The 15941-nt window shown below is 39.4% G+C and overlaps 1 protein-coding gene across 1 annotated transcript in view; it reads right to left on the bottom strand.

Moving 5' to 3' along the window:
- Positions 1-7697: 7697 nt before the first annotated feature.
- The window catches only part of LOC124613390, an 84587-nt gene continuing 76343 nt past the window's right edge, over positions 7698-15941 (bottom strand). Inside the window, exons 5-6 of the mRNA XM_047142093.1 lie at positions 14465-14581; positions 7698-7988 (exon numbers count right to left, since the gene is read on the bottom strand). Of these exons, the coding sequence (XP_046998049.1) occupies positions 7878-7988; positions 14465-14581 (228 nt within the window). The 3' untranslated portion in view covers positions 7698-7877. The remainder of the gene's footprint in view (positions 7989-14464; positions 14582-15941) is intronic.

The raw sequence follows: 15941 nt of genomic DNA on the forward strand, positions 1-15941 counted from the left end.
AAAGCAGATATCTTTTTTTTCAAAATAACTTACATCTTATTGTACAATGCTCGCAATACTGTATCATATTACATATTTGTAACAACTTAGCATTTGTTATCCTAGAAAAAAGTGTAAATTGGCTGCTGCAAGACTGTTATTTCTTTTCACCGTTTTACCGAAAGTTCGGATTGTTTTTTATTGTTTCACAATCATTTAAAATATTCAAAATCATCATGACAGACTACACCGATGTAACAGCGCAGTTACCTACTCCTTGAGGTAACTGTTACACTTAAAGATATAACTAGAATCTTCTTCTAAACAATCACAAGCAATTTACTCTACCCCTGTGTTGAACAATATAGGTACATCGTCAATGATGGATGTATACGATGTCCTCAAGATGTCACCAGTTTTCTCCGAAAATAGTTTACAGTAAACCATCAACATCCTTCTGCTTATCGTCTGAGATTGGTTGCCTGGGAAGTACTTCAGATGATGGTTAAGGAATGAGTTTCTTAATGGTCCATCTGCGTTTTAGAAAAGACTTCTGCTCTTGTATATCTTTCTGGGGCCTGTGGAATAGAGTGTTTCCCATAGTTTCGTAGTTGTATATGAGAATTCCTTTCATTTCACTTACATCAGCTGCGGGGGCACCGTCACTGAATGCCAACTGAAGGGGTTTGAGTTCCATTCCCAGCCGGATCGTAGACTTTCTCTGCTCGGGCACTGGCTGTTATATTGTCCTTATCATAATTTCATAATCGTCGACGAGTAAATCGACTAAATAGTGTCCCATAAATCTCTTGCACCTGGGGGCCAGCTGCAACGCGCGCGCGAGAGAGAGAGAGAAAGAGAGAGAGAGGGAGAGAAAGAGAGAGAGAGAGAGAGACTTATGTGGCATTTAGGTAGAGATTTCACGTCTATTATTTTCCAGTTTTCACCAAGTTTTCTTACTTCATGCACTGACAGGCGTAACTCATGACACTCCTGTTTTGTTACAACAGCTGGCCTGCTCCGTAGAAGTTTATCTACTCTACCCAAAATGTGGTCAGCAGTTTTGTAACTATACCCTCGCAATAATAATTAGTAACTTTAGTACTATGCTATAGTATTACGAGCTACCACAGAAGGATCATGAACTACTTTTCGGTTTTTCCGCCCACAGTTGTCAAAGACGAACGACCATCTAGCTCTGAATGTCAGAAAAGCAGGTGACACCCCTGTACCCGGTACTCACTCGTAGATTCCTTGAAAGAAAATATAAAAAGGGAATTTTTCAAAACAAAATCTTACATGATCTAGAGTAATATTACTTTGTCTGCAATCTTTACATAAAAGAAAACACAGAAAAAAGAGAAAACTGACTTAATAGTTGCATGATTCGTCGCATTTTATTTTAGTGTCACGGACACTCTCAGTGAACTGTAAACGAGATTCTAAACATATTACAGGCATTCTGAAAATCCAGCATTCGAGAAGCGTCAGCCATTACCACGTGCACTGTTTTATGGGATTCAGATTCAAGTGAATCTGGTCATAGTGCATGCTTCAATTATGACGACAGGAATGCACTGTCAATCTTTGTATCAAACAGTTGAATGGTACTGTTTTTCGTTTTTCATGTCGATATATTCTTAAAACCACCAGTCAACATATAGTATTTCGAATTCCTCCTGTTTTTTTTTTCGTACGCTTACAGTTTGTTCCCAAAAGTCATGTCAATTGATATGACGCCACTTCAGTCGCATACGTTCAGTAGGCTGCTTATTATAAAGCTAATGCAATATGCGGCTTTAAGTTTTCATCTAATGACCGTTAACGTCTTATAAGCTCTCATAAATTAAGAATTTCTGTTCAACAACGGAGAGTGACAGGTGCTAGAAATGCGAGGACAGACAAGAAATTGTTCTGAGAGCAAAAACTCCACCGTGGTCACAATACCCGCCGACTGTTATCATGTAAGCGATATTATTCGTAATTTTTGTTTCGCCGATTTTGAAAGTTCCTCGCATTTCGCTCGGTCAGTTTCTGTAAATGTGAGGTGATTCTAGATAAATTGTTATAGTGCATGATAGTTCTTTTTCGCACATTATTATAATTTTGTTGGAATACAGTCCTGGTTTCCGTAGTACTTCGTTATTAACGCTTTTCTGAGCCTATACGCACCGTATAAATAAGATAGAAGAAATTTCATTGTTATCGCACTCACGAAACACGTTGATTTGTTCGCATTTTCCCTGTTAACTACACACATATGTAAGTTACCTAGAAATGGGAAAGGCATTCTGCGTCCAAACAATAAGGTGAAGAATGAATTTTAAATACAGGCACCCATTGTTTCATATGGAAGTTTATTTTTATTCATGCTTTCTTCAGAGTGCGGTAGGTGCTTCCAATTTTTGGATTGACCTGCTGTCGCCAATGTCACCGAATCAGTCGTATCGGACGATAAGCTATCAGCAATATTTTTTTCATACCGACTGCCCTCTCTCAAAAGCACTCCAGATGGCTGATATCACGCGGTGCGATTGCGAATCCTTTTTCCACATTTTCGTGTTTATTTTGAGGTGGTGGACTGCCATAGTCACCGTAGAAATCAGGAGTTTCTCTCTTAACCAAACACTTGTTAAGGCTTCATCAACGGCCATAGCTAGGAACTTCTCGACTTGTCTGTTAATGTGTGTAATATTGCAGTGTGGCAAGAGATTAGTGACATAAACTGCCCAAGTGTTTAAAGTGTTCAGCAGCCTTGTCAGAACTAAATTCGGACGAAGTTTACATGGGAACCCCAACCAAGTATTAAAGGTATTCCGACATTCAATGAAACATGAATACAAAGAACGTGCTATACACCATTGACAGTAAGAGACTCTCAGTAACCTTGCATGATGAATTATCTCATTAGTCCACGTGTTACGGGAAACGGCTGGGAAAACTTTTAAAATATTGCCAGGAATTCTCTGTACCACAGAAGATGCGTTTGTATCCCTGTTCAGCAGTTACTTACTTTGTTGACTTCAGCTGAAAAGGAGAAATCGAATTTCAGAGGGGCTAAGTTTGATGAGAGAAAGAGTTGACAGAACTGTTAAATTTGCAGCAAGTAAACAAAGTGTAAAGTGATTGTGACATATGTGGTATTATTTACTCTGATGTTCATAGTTTGTATTCAGTATAATATACTGATATGATTCCTCGTAATAAGAAAAGACCGAAATGATATGCTGATGGAAGGTTATAAAGTATACGAGAGAAGCATCAATGCTTGTCGCTGAAGAGTTCAGTGCAAGTAAAAGCAGAGAGGACATCTTTATGTGGGAGGTCTAATCCTACAAAAGTTACAGAAGGAATCTTCTAACTGAAAGTGATCATTTGAAATCACTTAAACAATCGCCTTAGTTGTTGAAAACTTTTCATAAAAATTATAACAGAACACATTTCTGTTGCAGTATTCCTTGTCAGTAGAAAACAAAGAAACTTAATTGTGACTTAACACGAATTACTGTTCTCCAGTCAAGTTAACTGTAATCTACACTGAGGCGATGAAACTAATGGTATTGCGATATGCGTATATACAGATTCCAGTAGTACCGCGTCCACAGTGTATAAAAGGGCAACACATTGGCGGAGCTGTCATTTGTACTCAGGAGATCCCTGTGAAAAGATTTCCGAAGTGATTAAGGCCGCACGACGGTACCTTTCGGACTTTGAACGCGGAGTGGTATTTGGAGTTAGACGCATGGGACATCCCATTTTGGAAATCATTAGGTAAATCCACAGTGTCAAGAGCGTGCTGATAACACCAAATTTCAGGCATTACTTCTCACCACGGACAACACAGCGGCCGATGGCCTTCACTTAAAGACCGTGAGAAGAGTTGTTTGAGTAGTTGTCACCGCTAACAGACAACCAAGACTGTGTGGAATAACTGCAGACATCAATGTGGGAATTGCAACGAACTTATCTGTTGTGACAGTGCGGTGAAATTTGCCGTTAATAGGTTACGGCAGAAGATGACCGACGCGAATGTCTTTGGTAACAGCACGACATCGCCTGCAGCACTTCTCCTGGGCTCGTGACCACATCGGTTGGACCACAGACGATAGGAAAACCTTGGCGTGGTCAGATGAGTCCCGATTTCTGGTGGTAATAATTGATGGTAGGATTCGAATGTGATGCAGACCCCACGAAACCATGGACCCAAGTTGCCAACAAGCCATAGTGCAAGCTCGTGGTACCTCCATTTTGGTGAGGGCTGAGTTTACATTTAATGGACTGAGTCCTCCGGTCCTACTGAACCATTCATTGACTGGAAATGGTTATGTTCCACTACCTGGAGACCATCTGGAGCATTTGATTGCCTTCATGTTCTCAAACGACGATGGAATTTTTTATGGACGATAATGCGCCACGTCACCGGGCTTCAGTTATTCCTGACTAGTTTGAAAAAAATTCTGGACAGTTCGAGCGAATGATTGGGCTGCACAGATTGCACGACATTAACTCCATCGAATGACACATAATCGAGATGTCACTTCATCCACAGAATTCTGCACCGGCAACAGTTCGCTGTTACGGACCGCTGTAGGGGCAGTATGGCTCAATATCTCTGATGGCGACTGGTGACCTCCAACTACTTGTTGAATCCATGTCAAGTCGAGTTTCTGCACTATGCGACACAAAAGGAGGTCCGACACGGCATTTGGGGGTATTCTATGACTTTTGTCACCCCAGTGTGTGCCTAAAGTTAACGTGAGTCTCACTAATAGCCGAGCAGCAAAGCATTCCACAACGCGAGCCAGTCGAATCGAATGCTACTTAAGTGTATTGTGCTCATCAACGGCCGAGCCTGTTTCACTTTAACATTGTTTCCGTCGGAGGAAACTGTTAAATCGTAAGACAAACGCGTGGAACGCTCTGTAATAACGCACATACATGCGAAATAATGAAGGACTGGAGGCACATGCTACAGTAGCGGTAATAGTAGCTATAAATGTATGAACAACATTCTTATTTTTATTAAATAATATACTCTACAGCATCCTACATGCATAGGACGCACATAATATGAGCGCATGCATCACTACTCTGCAATTCACGTGTAACTATAGAACCACTTTCAGGCTAGACTTTTACTTGATCGTCCATTCTTCGAATACCACGTGAGAAAAATCAGCACTAAATACTTACGTGAAATCTCTGATATCCCTTATTTTAACTCCCCCCGTCGGAATTCGAGTCCTCCCCCGGACATGTGTGTGTGTGTGTGTGTGTGTGTGTGTGTGTGTGTTGTCCTTAGCTTAAGTTAGTTTAAGATAGATTAAGCAGTGTTTAAGCCTGGGGTTCGGTTTCATAGGAACTTACCACCACTCTTATTTTAACACGAGTGTCATTTATCTCTATGCATATTTGATAGATTTGACTGAACAAAATATTAGAGCATTCGGAGGTGAAAGTTGTTCAATTAAAGTCCGTGAAAAGATCTCGCCAGGATGAAAAATGTTTAATGACTGCTACCCTCAGACACTCTCTCCCCTTTTTTGTTGTTACTACAAAACCAGATGACTTTCTTCGAATTTTTTCGACATGCTCCATCAATATTATTCTGTAAGAATCTCATATTACACAGCAATATTCCAGAAGAGGAAGAACAAGCTTAGTACATGCAGTTTAGTAGAGTTGTTGTACCTTCTAAGTTTTCTGTCCACATGTTGTCAACGTTATATTCGTTACAATACATAATTTTCGCTACGAAGGCTTTACACATTCTCTATTCAATTCCAATCTCTCCCCATGTAATTTCCGTCTTTTTGGAGCCCTGAACAAAGCCGTTCGTAGCCGTCGATTTGCTACGAACGAAGATTAGCGCATCTGGGTACATTCGTGGTTCAGCAGGCAATCGCAAACATTTTTCCATGAAGGCATTGAGCGTCTTGTCTCACAGTGGGGTAAATGTATTAACACTTTTTGCGATTGCTTTTGAAATAATAACCAGTTTACTTATTTTTTACCACGTGTCTCGTTCTCGTTTGACTGCACCTTATAGTTATAACTTTCTTTTACCTCCATACATGTCTGGCACAACGCCTTTTTCTAATCTTGTGCAGTTCATGGTACTCCGCAAGTCAATAGAAAGCTGTGCGTCGTAGAGAGACAGCGTTAAGAATATTAAACGGAATTTCATTGCACAGGTACATGTCGGCTGGGCTCTGATATTCGGCTGGGAATTGACTATCTGTAATTCTATGAACGAAAGAGTTTATGCTCCAAATTTACATCGTAAATGAGAAAAGAGGCGGAGGAATGTAACTACAGTGTAATATGTAATGCCGTGAGACACATTACTAATCGATCCACGATCACTTTTCAGTAAGGGCATGTGTACTGATGACCATCGCACCTTCCGGGACAGTGAGCTATCTGGCTACCGCAGTGACAAGATTAGGGTACACGGCGACAAAAGGTTACAAAATACAGGGTGATTCAAAAAGAATACCACAACTTTAGGAATTTAAAACTCTGCAACGACAAAAGGCAGAGCTAAGCACTATCTGTCGGCGAATTAAGGGAGCTATAAAGTTTCATTTAGTTGTACATTTGTTCGCTTGAGGCGCTGTTAACTAGGCGTCAGCGTCAGTTGATGCTAAGATGGCGACCGCTCAACAGAAAGCTTTTTGTGTTATTGAGTACGGCAGAGGTGAATCGACGACAGTTGTTCAGCGTGCATTTCGAACGAAGTATGGTGTTAAACCTCCTGATAGGTGCTGTATTAAATCTTGGTATAAACAGTTTACAGAGAATGGGTGTTTGTGCAAAGGGAAAAGTTCTGGACGGCTGAGAACGAGTGATGAAAATGTAGCACGCATCCAGCAAGCATTTGTTCGCAGCCCAGGAAAATCGACTCGCAGAGCTAGCAGAGAGCTGCAAATTCACAATTTCAGCAGGATGGAGCGCCACCACATTGGCACTTATCTGTCCGTAACTACCTGAACGTCAACTACCCGCGGCGATGGATCGGCTGCCAGGCAGCCCGTGACAGAGCACTTCATCACTGGCCTCCAAGAAGCCCTGATCTTACCCCCTGCGATTTTTTCTTATGCGGCTATGTTAAGGATATGGTGTTTCGGCCACCTCTCCCAGCCACCATTGATGATTTGAAACGAGAAATAACAGCAGCTATCCAAACTGTTACGCCTGATATGCTACAGAGAGTGTGGAACGAGTTGGAGTATCGGGTTGATATTGCTCGTGTGTCTGGAGGGGGCCATATTGAACGTCTCTGAACTTGTTTTTGAGTGAAAAAGAACCTTTTTAAATACTCTTTGTAATGATATATAACAGAAGGTTATATTATGTTTCTTTCATTAAATACACATTTTTAAAGTTGTGGTATTCTTTTTGAATCACTCTGTATTTCTCGACAGACTGCTGTTATGCCGTACGGAATTCTTTTACTTTTCACAATAAGTAAATTGAAAAGATATGAGAAAAGCAAACGACGAAACACTATGTGACGTAGTTACTTAGCTGTCATCTGTCAGAATGATGGAGTATACAGCCAGGGACGTTTGGGCAGCTAAGACAGACAGAATCATGACGAGTTATCTCATTTCGTATTTTCCAGCACTAAGACTATAGTGGTACGTACCATCGAGTCGGTGCTGTTGCTAATATCTTGAATTATCAGGACAGAAGTGAAAGAAATCCCCTGAAAATGTTTTTGTACAGCTCACATTTATTTAATCGTATTAAGAGATAGTTTCTCAGTACTCGAAGTGATCTCGTATATCTATTGTTCAAAGTACTAACACACCTACTGTTAATTTACGTGTATTTGGAAAATAAACTTTTGGAGGTATTTTTATGTGTTTTTATTAACAATTTAAAGTCATGTTCTAGAATGGATATGTTATGTGGTGCAATATTTCTCCCAGGAGGACGTTGAATACACCATCATTCCAGTTTTCAATGTCATTCCACAGGTACGTTGAGCTCGTCAGCCTCGACTGAAACAAATAATAAATAACTATAAAAATAAGAGAAGTATAAATGCGAGAATTTTTAACGAAATATAGCGCCAAATATCCCAAACAAAAGTAAAATAGTGTGAAGAATGTTTGCCTCCTCTGAAGCTAATTGTACAGACCGTAAAAGCGCTTCATTATATGTCTCGGTTAGCCTCAATCATTTCTATTCAGATTTTGGCACTTTGAATCATACACGTACAAAAGAAACTGCCGAAATATTCATAGACGTGGTTGTTATATGAAAGCGTGAACGCGAAAAGAAAGTCTAGATAGCGTTTGATAAGGTTAAGACACAATTCGTGAAGGCTCTTGAAATCTTCGCAGTTGTCTAGATGATTTTTTTCCAAACCTCAGATGGTATATCGCCAAACTCATACATCTACACAGCAACGTGATTAGTCATTTCTTTGGTACTTGCCCCAATTATTTTAGAAATTCTGATACAATGTTATCTATCCCTCCTACCTTATTTGATCTTAAGTCTTTCAAAGGTCTTTGTAATCCTGATTCTAATACTAGAACCACTATCTCTTCTACATCGACACCTGTTTCTTCTTCTGTCACATCAAACATGCCTTCCCCATCATAGGAGACTTCAATGTACTCTTTACACCTACCCGCTCTCTCCTTTGCATTTGACAGTGGAATTTCCATTGCACCCCCTGCTTTTAATTTCATTGGAAGTTGTTTTGTCGTTTCTATAGACTCAGTTAGTCCCTCGGACAATCTTTTCTTTTTCGGTTTCTTCACATTCCATACAGCTATTTTGCCATATCTTTCTTGCACTTCCTATTTATTTCATCCCTCAGTGACTTGTATTTCTGTATTCCTGAATTTCTCTTAACGTTTTTCTACTTTCTTCTTTCATCGATCAACTGAAGTATTTCTTCTCTTATACATGGCTTCTTAACAATTACCTTCTTTGTACCTATGTTTTTTTTTCCAAATTCTTTGATTGCCGTATTTAGAGATGTCCATTACTCCTCTACTGAACTGAGTGCTAAGCTATTCATTATTGCAGTATCTATAGCTTCAGAAAACTACAAGCGTATCTCTTCATTCTTTAGTACTTCCTTATCCCACTTCCTTGGGTACTGATTGTTTCCGTCTAGTTTCTTAAATTTCAGCCCCCTCTTTGTCACTACTAAATTGTGTTGTGAGTCTATATCTGCTCCTTGGTACACCTTACAGTCCAGTATCTAATTTCGGAATCTCTGCCTGACCAAGATGTACTCTAACTAAAATCTTCCCTTATCTCCCGGCTTTTTTCATGTATACTTCCTCCTCTTGTGATTCGTGAACAGACCATACGCTATTACTTGCTGAATGTATTAAAGAGCTCAATTAGTCCTTCTCGTCCCTCATTTCTACTGCCCGTTTTTCTCCTCCTTCCCCTACAACCGCATTCCGATCCCCCACGATTATTAGATTTTCATTTCTCTTTATGTAGTCAAGTGCCTATTCAGTATTCTCACATAGGCCTTACTTTCTCTGTCTCTTCATCATCAGCTTGAAACGTCGGCATGTATACCTGAACTATCGTTATCGGTGTTGTTTTGCTGTCGATTCTTATGAGAACAATCGTATCGCTGTACTGTTCACTGTAACTCACTCTCTGCTCTACATCATTATTCGTTACGAATCCTACGTTGTACGATTTTCTGCTGCTGTTGATATTACCCTACACTCGTCTGGCCAGAAATCCTTTTCTTCGTTCCATTGCACCTCAGTGACCATTAGCATTTCCCTTTTCAGATTTTCTAGCATTCTTACCACGTTCAAACTTCTGACATTCCACTCCCGACTGGAGAAAGTTACCCTTTCGTTGGTTATTGGATCTTTTTCTCACGGTCACTCTCTCCTCCCGGAGATCCGAATGGGGGACTATTGCAGAATATATTGCCAATCTCCGGAATATGAGTATGAAGCACTATTTACAAGTTTACTGTAGTATCAACAGTTTATTTTCCCAATTTGTGCAGTGAAGGCAACTTATAGACGCTATTCATAGAGATTACGTTTCAATCACAGGCTTTGCACGTTCTATGCTTCATATTGAATTAACATATACTATTATATCAATCTAATTTTTGTGCAATATCGTGGTCACTTAAACACAAGCAGATAATTGAGTCGGTGGGTTACCCTCAAGACCAGGTCCATCAGACATTGGCGTCTGCAGTCGATTTATATGATCAATGCAGACTACTTGAAACAATTTCATAATGCCTTCTGTGTCAGATTGTGATGCAACTAGTCAGTCGTTGGCGACTGAGATAATGGCGGGAATTTCTGGTGCAGACAGGCCACAGACTTGAACAATTTAATTCTTTTTCTTATAACTTACATTTCCAGCAATTCTCTCATACGTGACCGTTGTGGGTGATCGATGTGAGTAAGGATCTTTCTCCAGAACTAGGTTACCCTCTGATTATCTGTGATTTTTCAGTATCCTGTTTCATCGTGGAGACATTGTGCACAAAAAAGAATGTGCATACTTCATTTATACTTCTCCTTAATATTTCCTTTAGAATATGTTGCTTTTATTGATTAAAGCTTTAACCGTTAAAAACCTGAATTATTTCTGTTGGTGGTGGAGGGGGGGGGGAAGGAAAATGTTTCTTTGTGCTGATTTCAAGTCATCTAAAATGATTTTAGATGCAAGAGTTATACAAAACTGTTTACCAGTTTTCAAAATGTACTGTATGCACTTGGCTTCTTTTATGGACTAAAATAACTAATCTTGAAGTACTGTTGTAATAAATAAACTGATCATTCAATAATTACCAAGCAGTATAACAATAATGATAATGTTTTTTTATTCAGTGGAATACAATAAATCATTTCCGTGTATATTGATCATTTCGACTTGCAGCTCCTTGTCTTTACCGTGTTTGCAGTTAAAATTGTAGGATGTTAGGTCCGCCAGTTATGCAAAACACGGTTTCTTCCAAGTATCCACACATGTTTCAGCACCACTGTGGCATCATCAGTAGGATTCCGTTTTATTTGATCTGTAATGTTAACATTTTTACTAAATGACTACAAAATTACGTGGATATTCAGTTCAAACAATAATTCGTTTCTTTTTTTAATACCTTTTTTGACTGGTTTTAGATGACAAGCTACCTGCAATAAATAATACACAAGTGGTCCTGAAAAGTCATGCGCACCAAGTGTAAAGATATTAACAAGAATAAACGAATTATTGTTTAACTAAATATCCACATAATTTTGTAATCATTTAGTAAAACTGTTCACATTACCGATTAAATAAAACGTAAACCCACTGACGATGGCAAATTGATGCTGAAACATGTTTGGGTGCTTGGAGGAAACGTTGTTTTGCATAACTGGAGGACTTTACATCCTACAAGTTCCGTGTATTCTGCGGTCACAAGCTGCTGTGCACTGCTATGTTGACTTGTCGGTATTTTTGCACTGAACCCAAAAGTTGGGAGAACTTGTACTTTATAAAAAGGTTGAGCATATAAAAATGTGTACATGAAGTTTCCACTGGGGAAAAATATTTCTGTTCCAGCTAAGAGACAGTAAAGTGTAATGTGCATAATTGTAGCCAGTGGATCTGAAAGCATTAGGAACAATGCAGAAATGATAAGTAGACAGACTATGGGCTGAGAGTAAGCTTAAGAGTGATGAATGTAACGAGAAATATGAAAAATAAGTTAAGCTAGACACTAGACCTCAAATTAGTAGTAGACAAAGAATTGGAAATCTGATGCCTTGGAAGCAAAATAATTCATAATGGACGAAGAAAGGAGAATATAAGAATCAGACTAGCACAGACAAATATGGAAATACTTGCTAAAAGAAGTTTACTAATATCATACATGGACCAAAGATTGAGGAAGAAATTTCTGACAATGTACGTCTGGAGCACAGCTTCGTATGAAAGTGAATTGCAGACTGTGGGAAGACCAGAGAAGAAGAGAATCTAAGCTATTGATATATAGTGCTAAGAAGCACGTTAAAAACTAGTTAGACTGATAAGACAAGAACTGAAGAGGTTCTCTGCAAAGGAATATTTGGAAACTGCTGATTAGAAGCAGCACAAAAAGAAGGATATTTAGCATCAGGGAACAGCCTCCTTGGAACGAGATGGAGCCTTGGAGGGCATGTAGGGGAAGACAGATATTGGGATATTTCTAACAAATGACCGGGAACGTTGAGTATAAAGGCTGCTCTCATATGGAGAGATTGGTACGGAATAGAAGTTCATAGAAAGAAACATCAAACCGTTGTGATTACAAAAAAATTCAAGCACACAACTCATTCGCTGAGTAACTGAAACTGATTTTAAATGAATATTCTAATACGCAGTTTGATGTAATTTTAGAAGCAGCACAAAAAGAAGGATATTTAGCATCAGGGAACAGCCTCCTTGGAACGAGATGGAGCCTTGGAGGCCATGTAGGGGAAGACAGATATTGGGATATTTCTAACAAATGACCGGGAACGTTGAGTATAAAGGCTGCTCTCATATGGAGAGATTGGTACGGAATAGAAGTTCATAGAAAGAAACATCAAACCGTTGTGATTACAAAAAAATTCAAGCACACAACTCATTCGCTGAGTAACTGAAACTGATTTTAAATGAATATTCTAATACGCAGTTTGATGTAATTTAATACTACGTGACAGACTGAAACAATCCCTGTGTCAAACTTGGTCTCAAACTCGGCAACTTTTTTTTGAGAATAATACTCTACAGTGGCACAAAATTCGAAAACTGGTTAAGAAGGATTCGAAAAATTGAAGCTGCGGAGGCGAGTATTCTCCCTGGAGAGTTCGTGAGGTAAGAGAATTACCTACGGAAGTCAGACATTTGATTCGAATCCCGGTATAGTAAAGAGCTTTAATTTGTCAGTGAGTTTCGAGAGAGATTTAGTAGTCTCATCGGCCACAGTGACAGTGATAACCGATAGAAACTGGAACATTAACATTTTGTGACTGTGTCAATCATAATAGCCTTTAAGGGAAGTTAAGTGTGTATGGAAATAATAGTTCAGCACATCCATGGTTTCATACTAATTTATAAAACAAAGGGAATCGAGCTACTCTAGGCTTTTCGAGAAATAGAAAGAAGTAAGCAACATCATCTGCACGGGGAGAAACTGCAACTGAAATCCCACAGAGGTGAACATATTCCTACTACTATTATTGCCTTGTGTTGATATACCATTTTATCCTTTGAAGCAAATTTTATGAACATCCATCTAAGTTTTGCTGTAGCAGAAATATTTACAACTAGAACATTAGAAGAAAAAAATGTTATGCATTATGCTTAAACGAATCTGGCCCAGAAATGGGTGAAATATTCACCTCCAAAAATCTTTGGCTGTCAATGGGAATAAAATGTCCTACAGATACTACAAGAGTTTTCAAATGTCCTTTATCATTAAAACCTCCTTCTGTGATGTAGAGGAATTCATGAACACAAATAATTAGAATGATAGAGAAAAGGACGTAAATATACGGCATAGAGCCACCAAATATTTTTCACCCTTTAATAGGTGATCTGTGTTTGTTCAGCTGGCACGTTCCGCATCATAACCTTAATAGTGAATGTGATGTATGGAACACACATCTAACTGAGAATCTTGTGATGTAGTCCCGACACCGCGTAAAAAGGAAGTAAGGCAGGAAATGAGAAACTAGATAGGTGCTTACACAGTTTTACAGTCAGTATAATTATGAGGGTTGCCCAGAAAGTAATGCATTGCACATTTTTCTTCAACAATTCTTTATTGATCATGAGAATTACACACTCGAAAGAATGGTGTTTTATGAACACATCCTATTTTTCCACGTAGTCTCCATCCCGTTCTATAGCCTTCCTCCAGCGCGATACAATGGCGTGTATGCCCTGTCGATATCAGTCGTTGTCCTTGTGGCGGAGCAAGTACTTCACTGTGTGAATCACCTCCTCGTCATCCTCAAAATGTCTTCCACGAGTGACATTTTTTAATGGCCAAAACAAGTGGAAGCTCGCTGCAACACGTCAGGTGTGACATCTGTGGACGGTCTCCCTGAGCGCTGCAAATCGTAGACCTCCGCCGAACCGCCTTCTGATGACTTCATCCTCCGTGCCCAGCGACTAGCTGTACTTCTGTCAGCAGCAAATGATCCACAGACTTTGCACAAGTGTTTGTGAGTGTTCTCCATTGTTCCTTTCCCTGCAGTGAGGAATTCCACGACAGCACGTTGCTTGTAACGTACATCACCTACAGACGCCATTTTGAAACTGTCCTGCAGCTACGCTCTCAGTCGAAAGTGACGGAAACTTGGCGTGCTCAGACAGGAGATTTCAAATAACATAAACGTAATATTTTGCATTCGTAGAATTATTTTCGGCTGAGAAAAAAAAAATACGGTGCAATACTTTCTGGACAATCCTCGTAGTTTCGGATATTTGATATGAATTCATTACTCACCACTCTGGCCATTGCCCTGGTGACAGGTGTGTCTGGTAAGTACTCCGTGTGCCTCGCAGACTGGACATGCTTCACGTTGAGAGCGTAGTGTGGTCGCTTCGACGGTGGTTTCCACACCTGCGACAAGGACACAGTACCAAGACATGGGGCCAGTACGCTCGACACCGAAGACAGCACATACAAAATGTACACAGGAATGGCAGATATCAGGTAAATACGGATCATGTTCATGACCTGCTGCTAATACATTTAACTATCATCATCAGACTGATTCAGAATTTCCTGTAAGTGGACCTACTGGTTTCTTTTAGTGGGTTGTTGCAGTTTACGTGCAGGAAAAGGCTGTGGATACTAATACTACTGGCATTATATTCTAAATTCCTCCAAGGACAGGTACGGATGAAGTAATGCGTTTGAGATTCCACCGGAGGCATGGCACTCGCAAAGAAACTGTCCAATCTAAAATTCCAAAAACTGACCTGTAATTTTTTGCGCAGAAATAATACACAGAGAAAAACACAATGTCAAAATTTTAGCTGCTAAGACACAATGCAAATACTTTAAAAAAACGTTAAAATTTGTCAAATTAGTAGCTCGCCAGATGGCGGCAAAATATACACCCATGCCGTAACTGTAGCAGACAGCGCATTTGCAACGCCTCGGGCACATCTCCTTGGTTCACAGCACATTGATAGATAGATAACATGGCACAGTGCGATCGTAATTTGTAAAGCGAATTTCAATTTCCAATGACAGTTTCTCTGAGACAGTTGTTTGTAGTTAGTATTTTCTCGAATCTATATGTCATTTAATATTTGTAATAATTAGCAGTTACCTTTGCCGCACCGGTACATGTTAACAATGGAGATAAAACAGAATTAATTTCTTGGTATGAGCTTAGTAATAGCATATGTCAGGTTCCAGAGTTAGCCTGTAATTGGAATTCAGTTAATGTTTTCAGATATGCAAAGACAAAATATGGAGAATGTTATATGCACTCTAAATCACTTACGTCTCCTGAAGACCAACATATGTTTTATTTATCAATCAATTTTTTGGACATTAATTCCAATGTTGTCGACATTTCGTCAGAAATTGCATATACATTAGAATAAACAGGAAATAACTCGGATGATTCCGTGAACAGTTGTTCCAAGTGTGATTGGTGTGATAATTAAAGTCCACAACAAAAACAGAGATCCTTCCAAGCCCAAAGTAATCATGTACAGTTGTAGCTTTCAGTGACATAGGAAAGGCTGTAAATTTTTGGCTTAACGAAGGAGAGAGAAAAGGCCTGAACTTGAGCAGTATGCAAGGCCGGTTTTGTTTAGTAAATTTTAAAGAAGAATTGTACACATGGAAGAAAGGTTTGCACGAAGTACGAAATATGCACTAAATGAGACTCGCAAAAATGTGGAAAGAAAACTATTCGAAAGATTGAGAGCTGCTCGCGAGAGTCAGTGCATCATTACCGAGG

Source organism: Schistocerca americana, chromosome 4 (assembly GCF_021461395.2).
Source record: "Schistocerca americana isolate TAMUIC-IGC-003095 chromosome 4, iqSchAmer2.1, whole genome shotgun sequence".
Classification (NCBI taxonomy): Eukaryota; Metazoa; Arthropoda; class Insecta; order Orthoptera; family Acrididae; genus Schistocerca; species Schistocerca americana.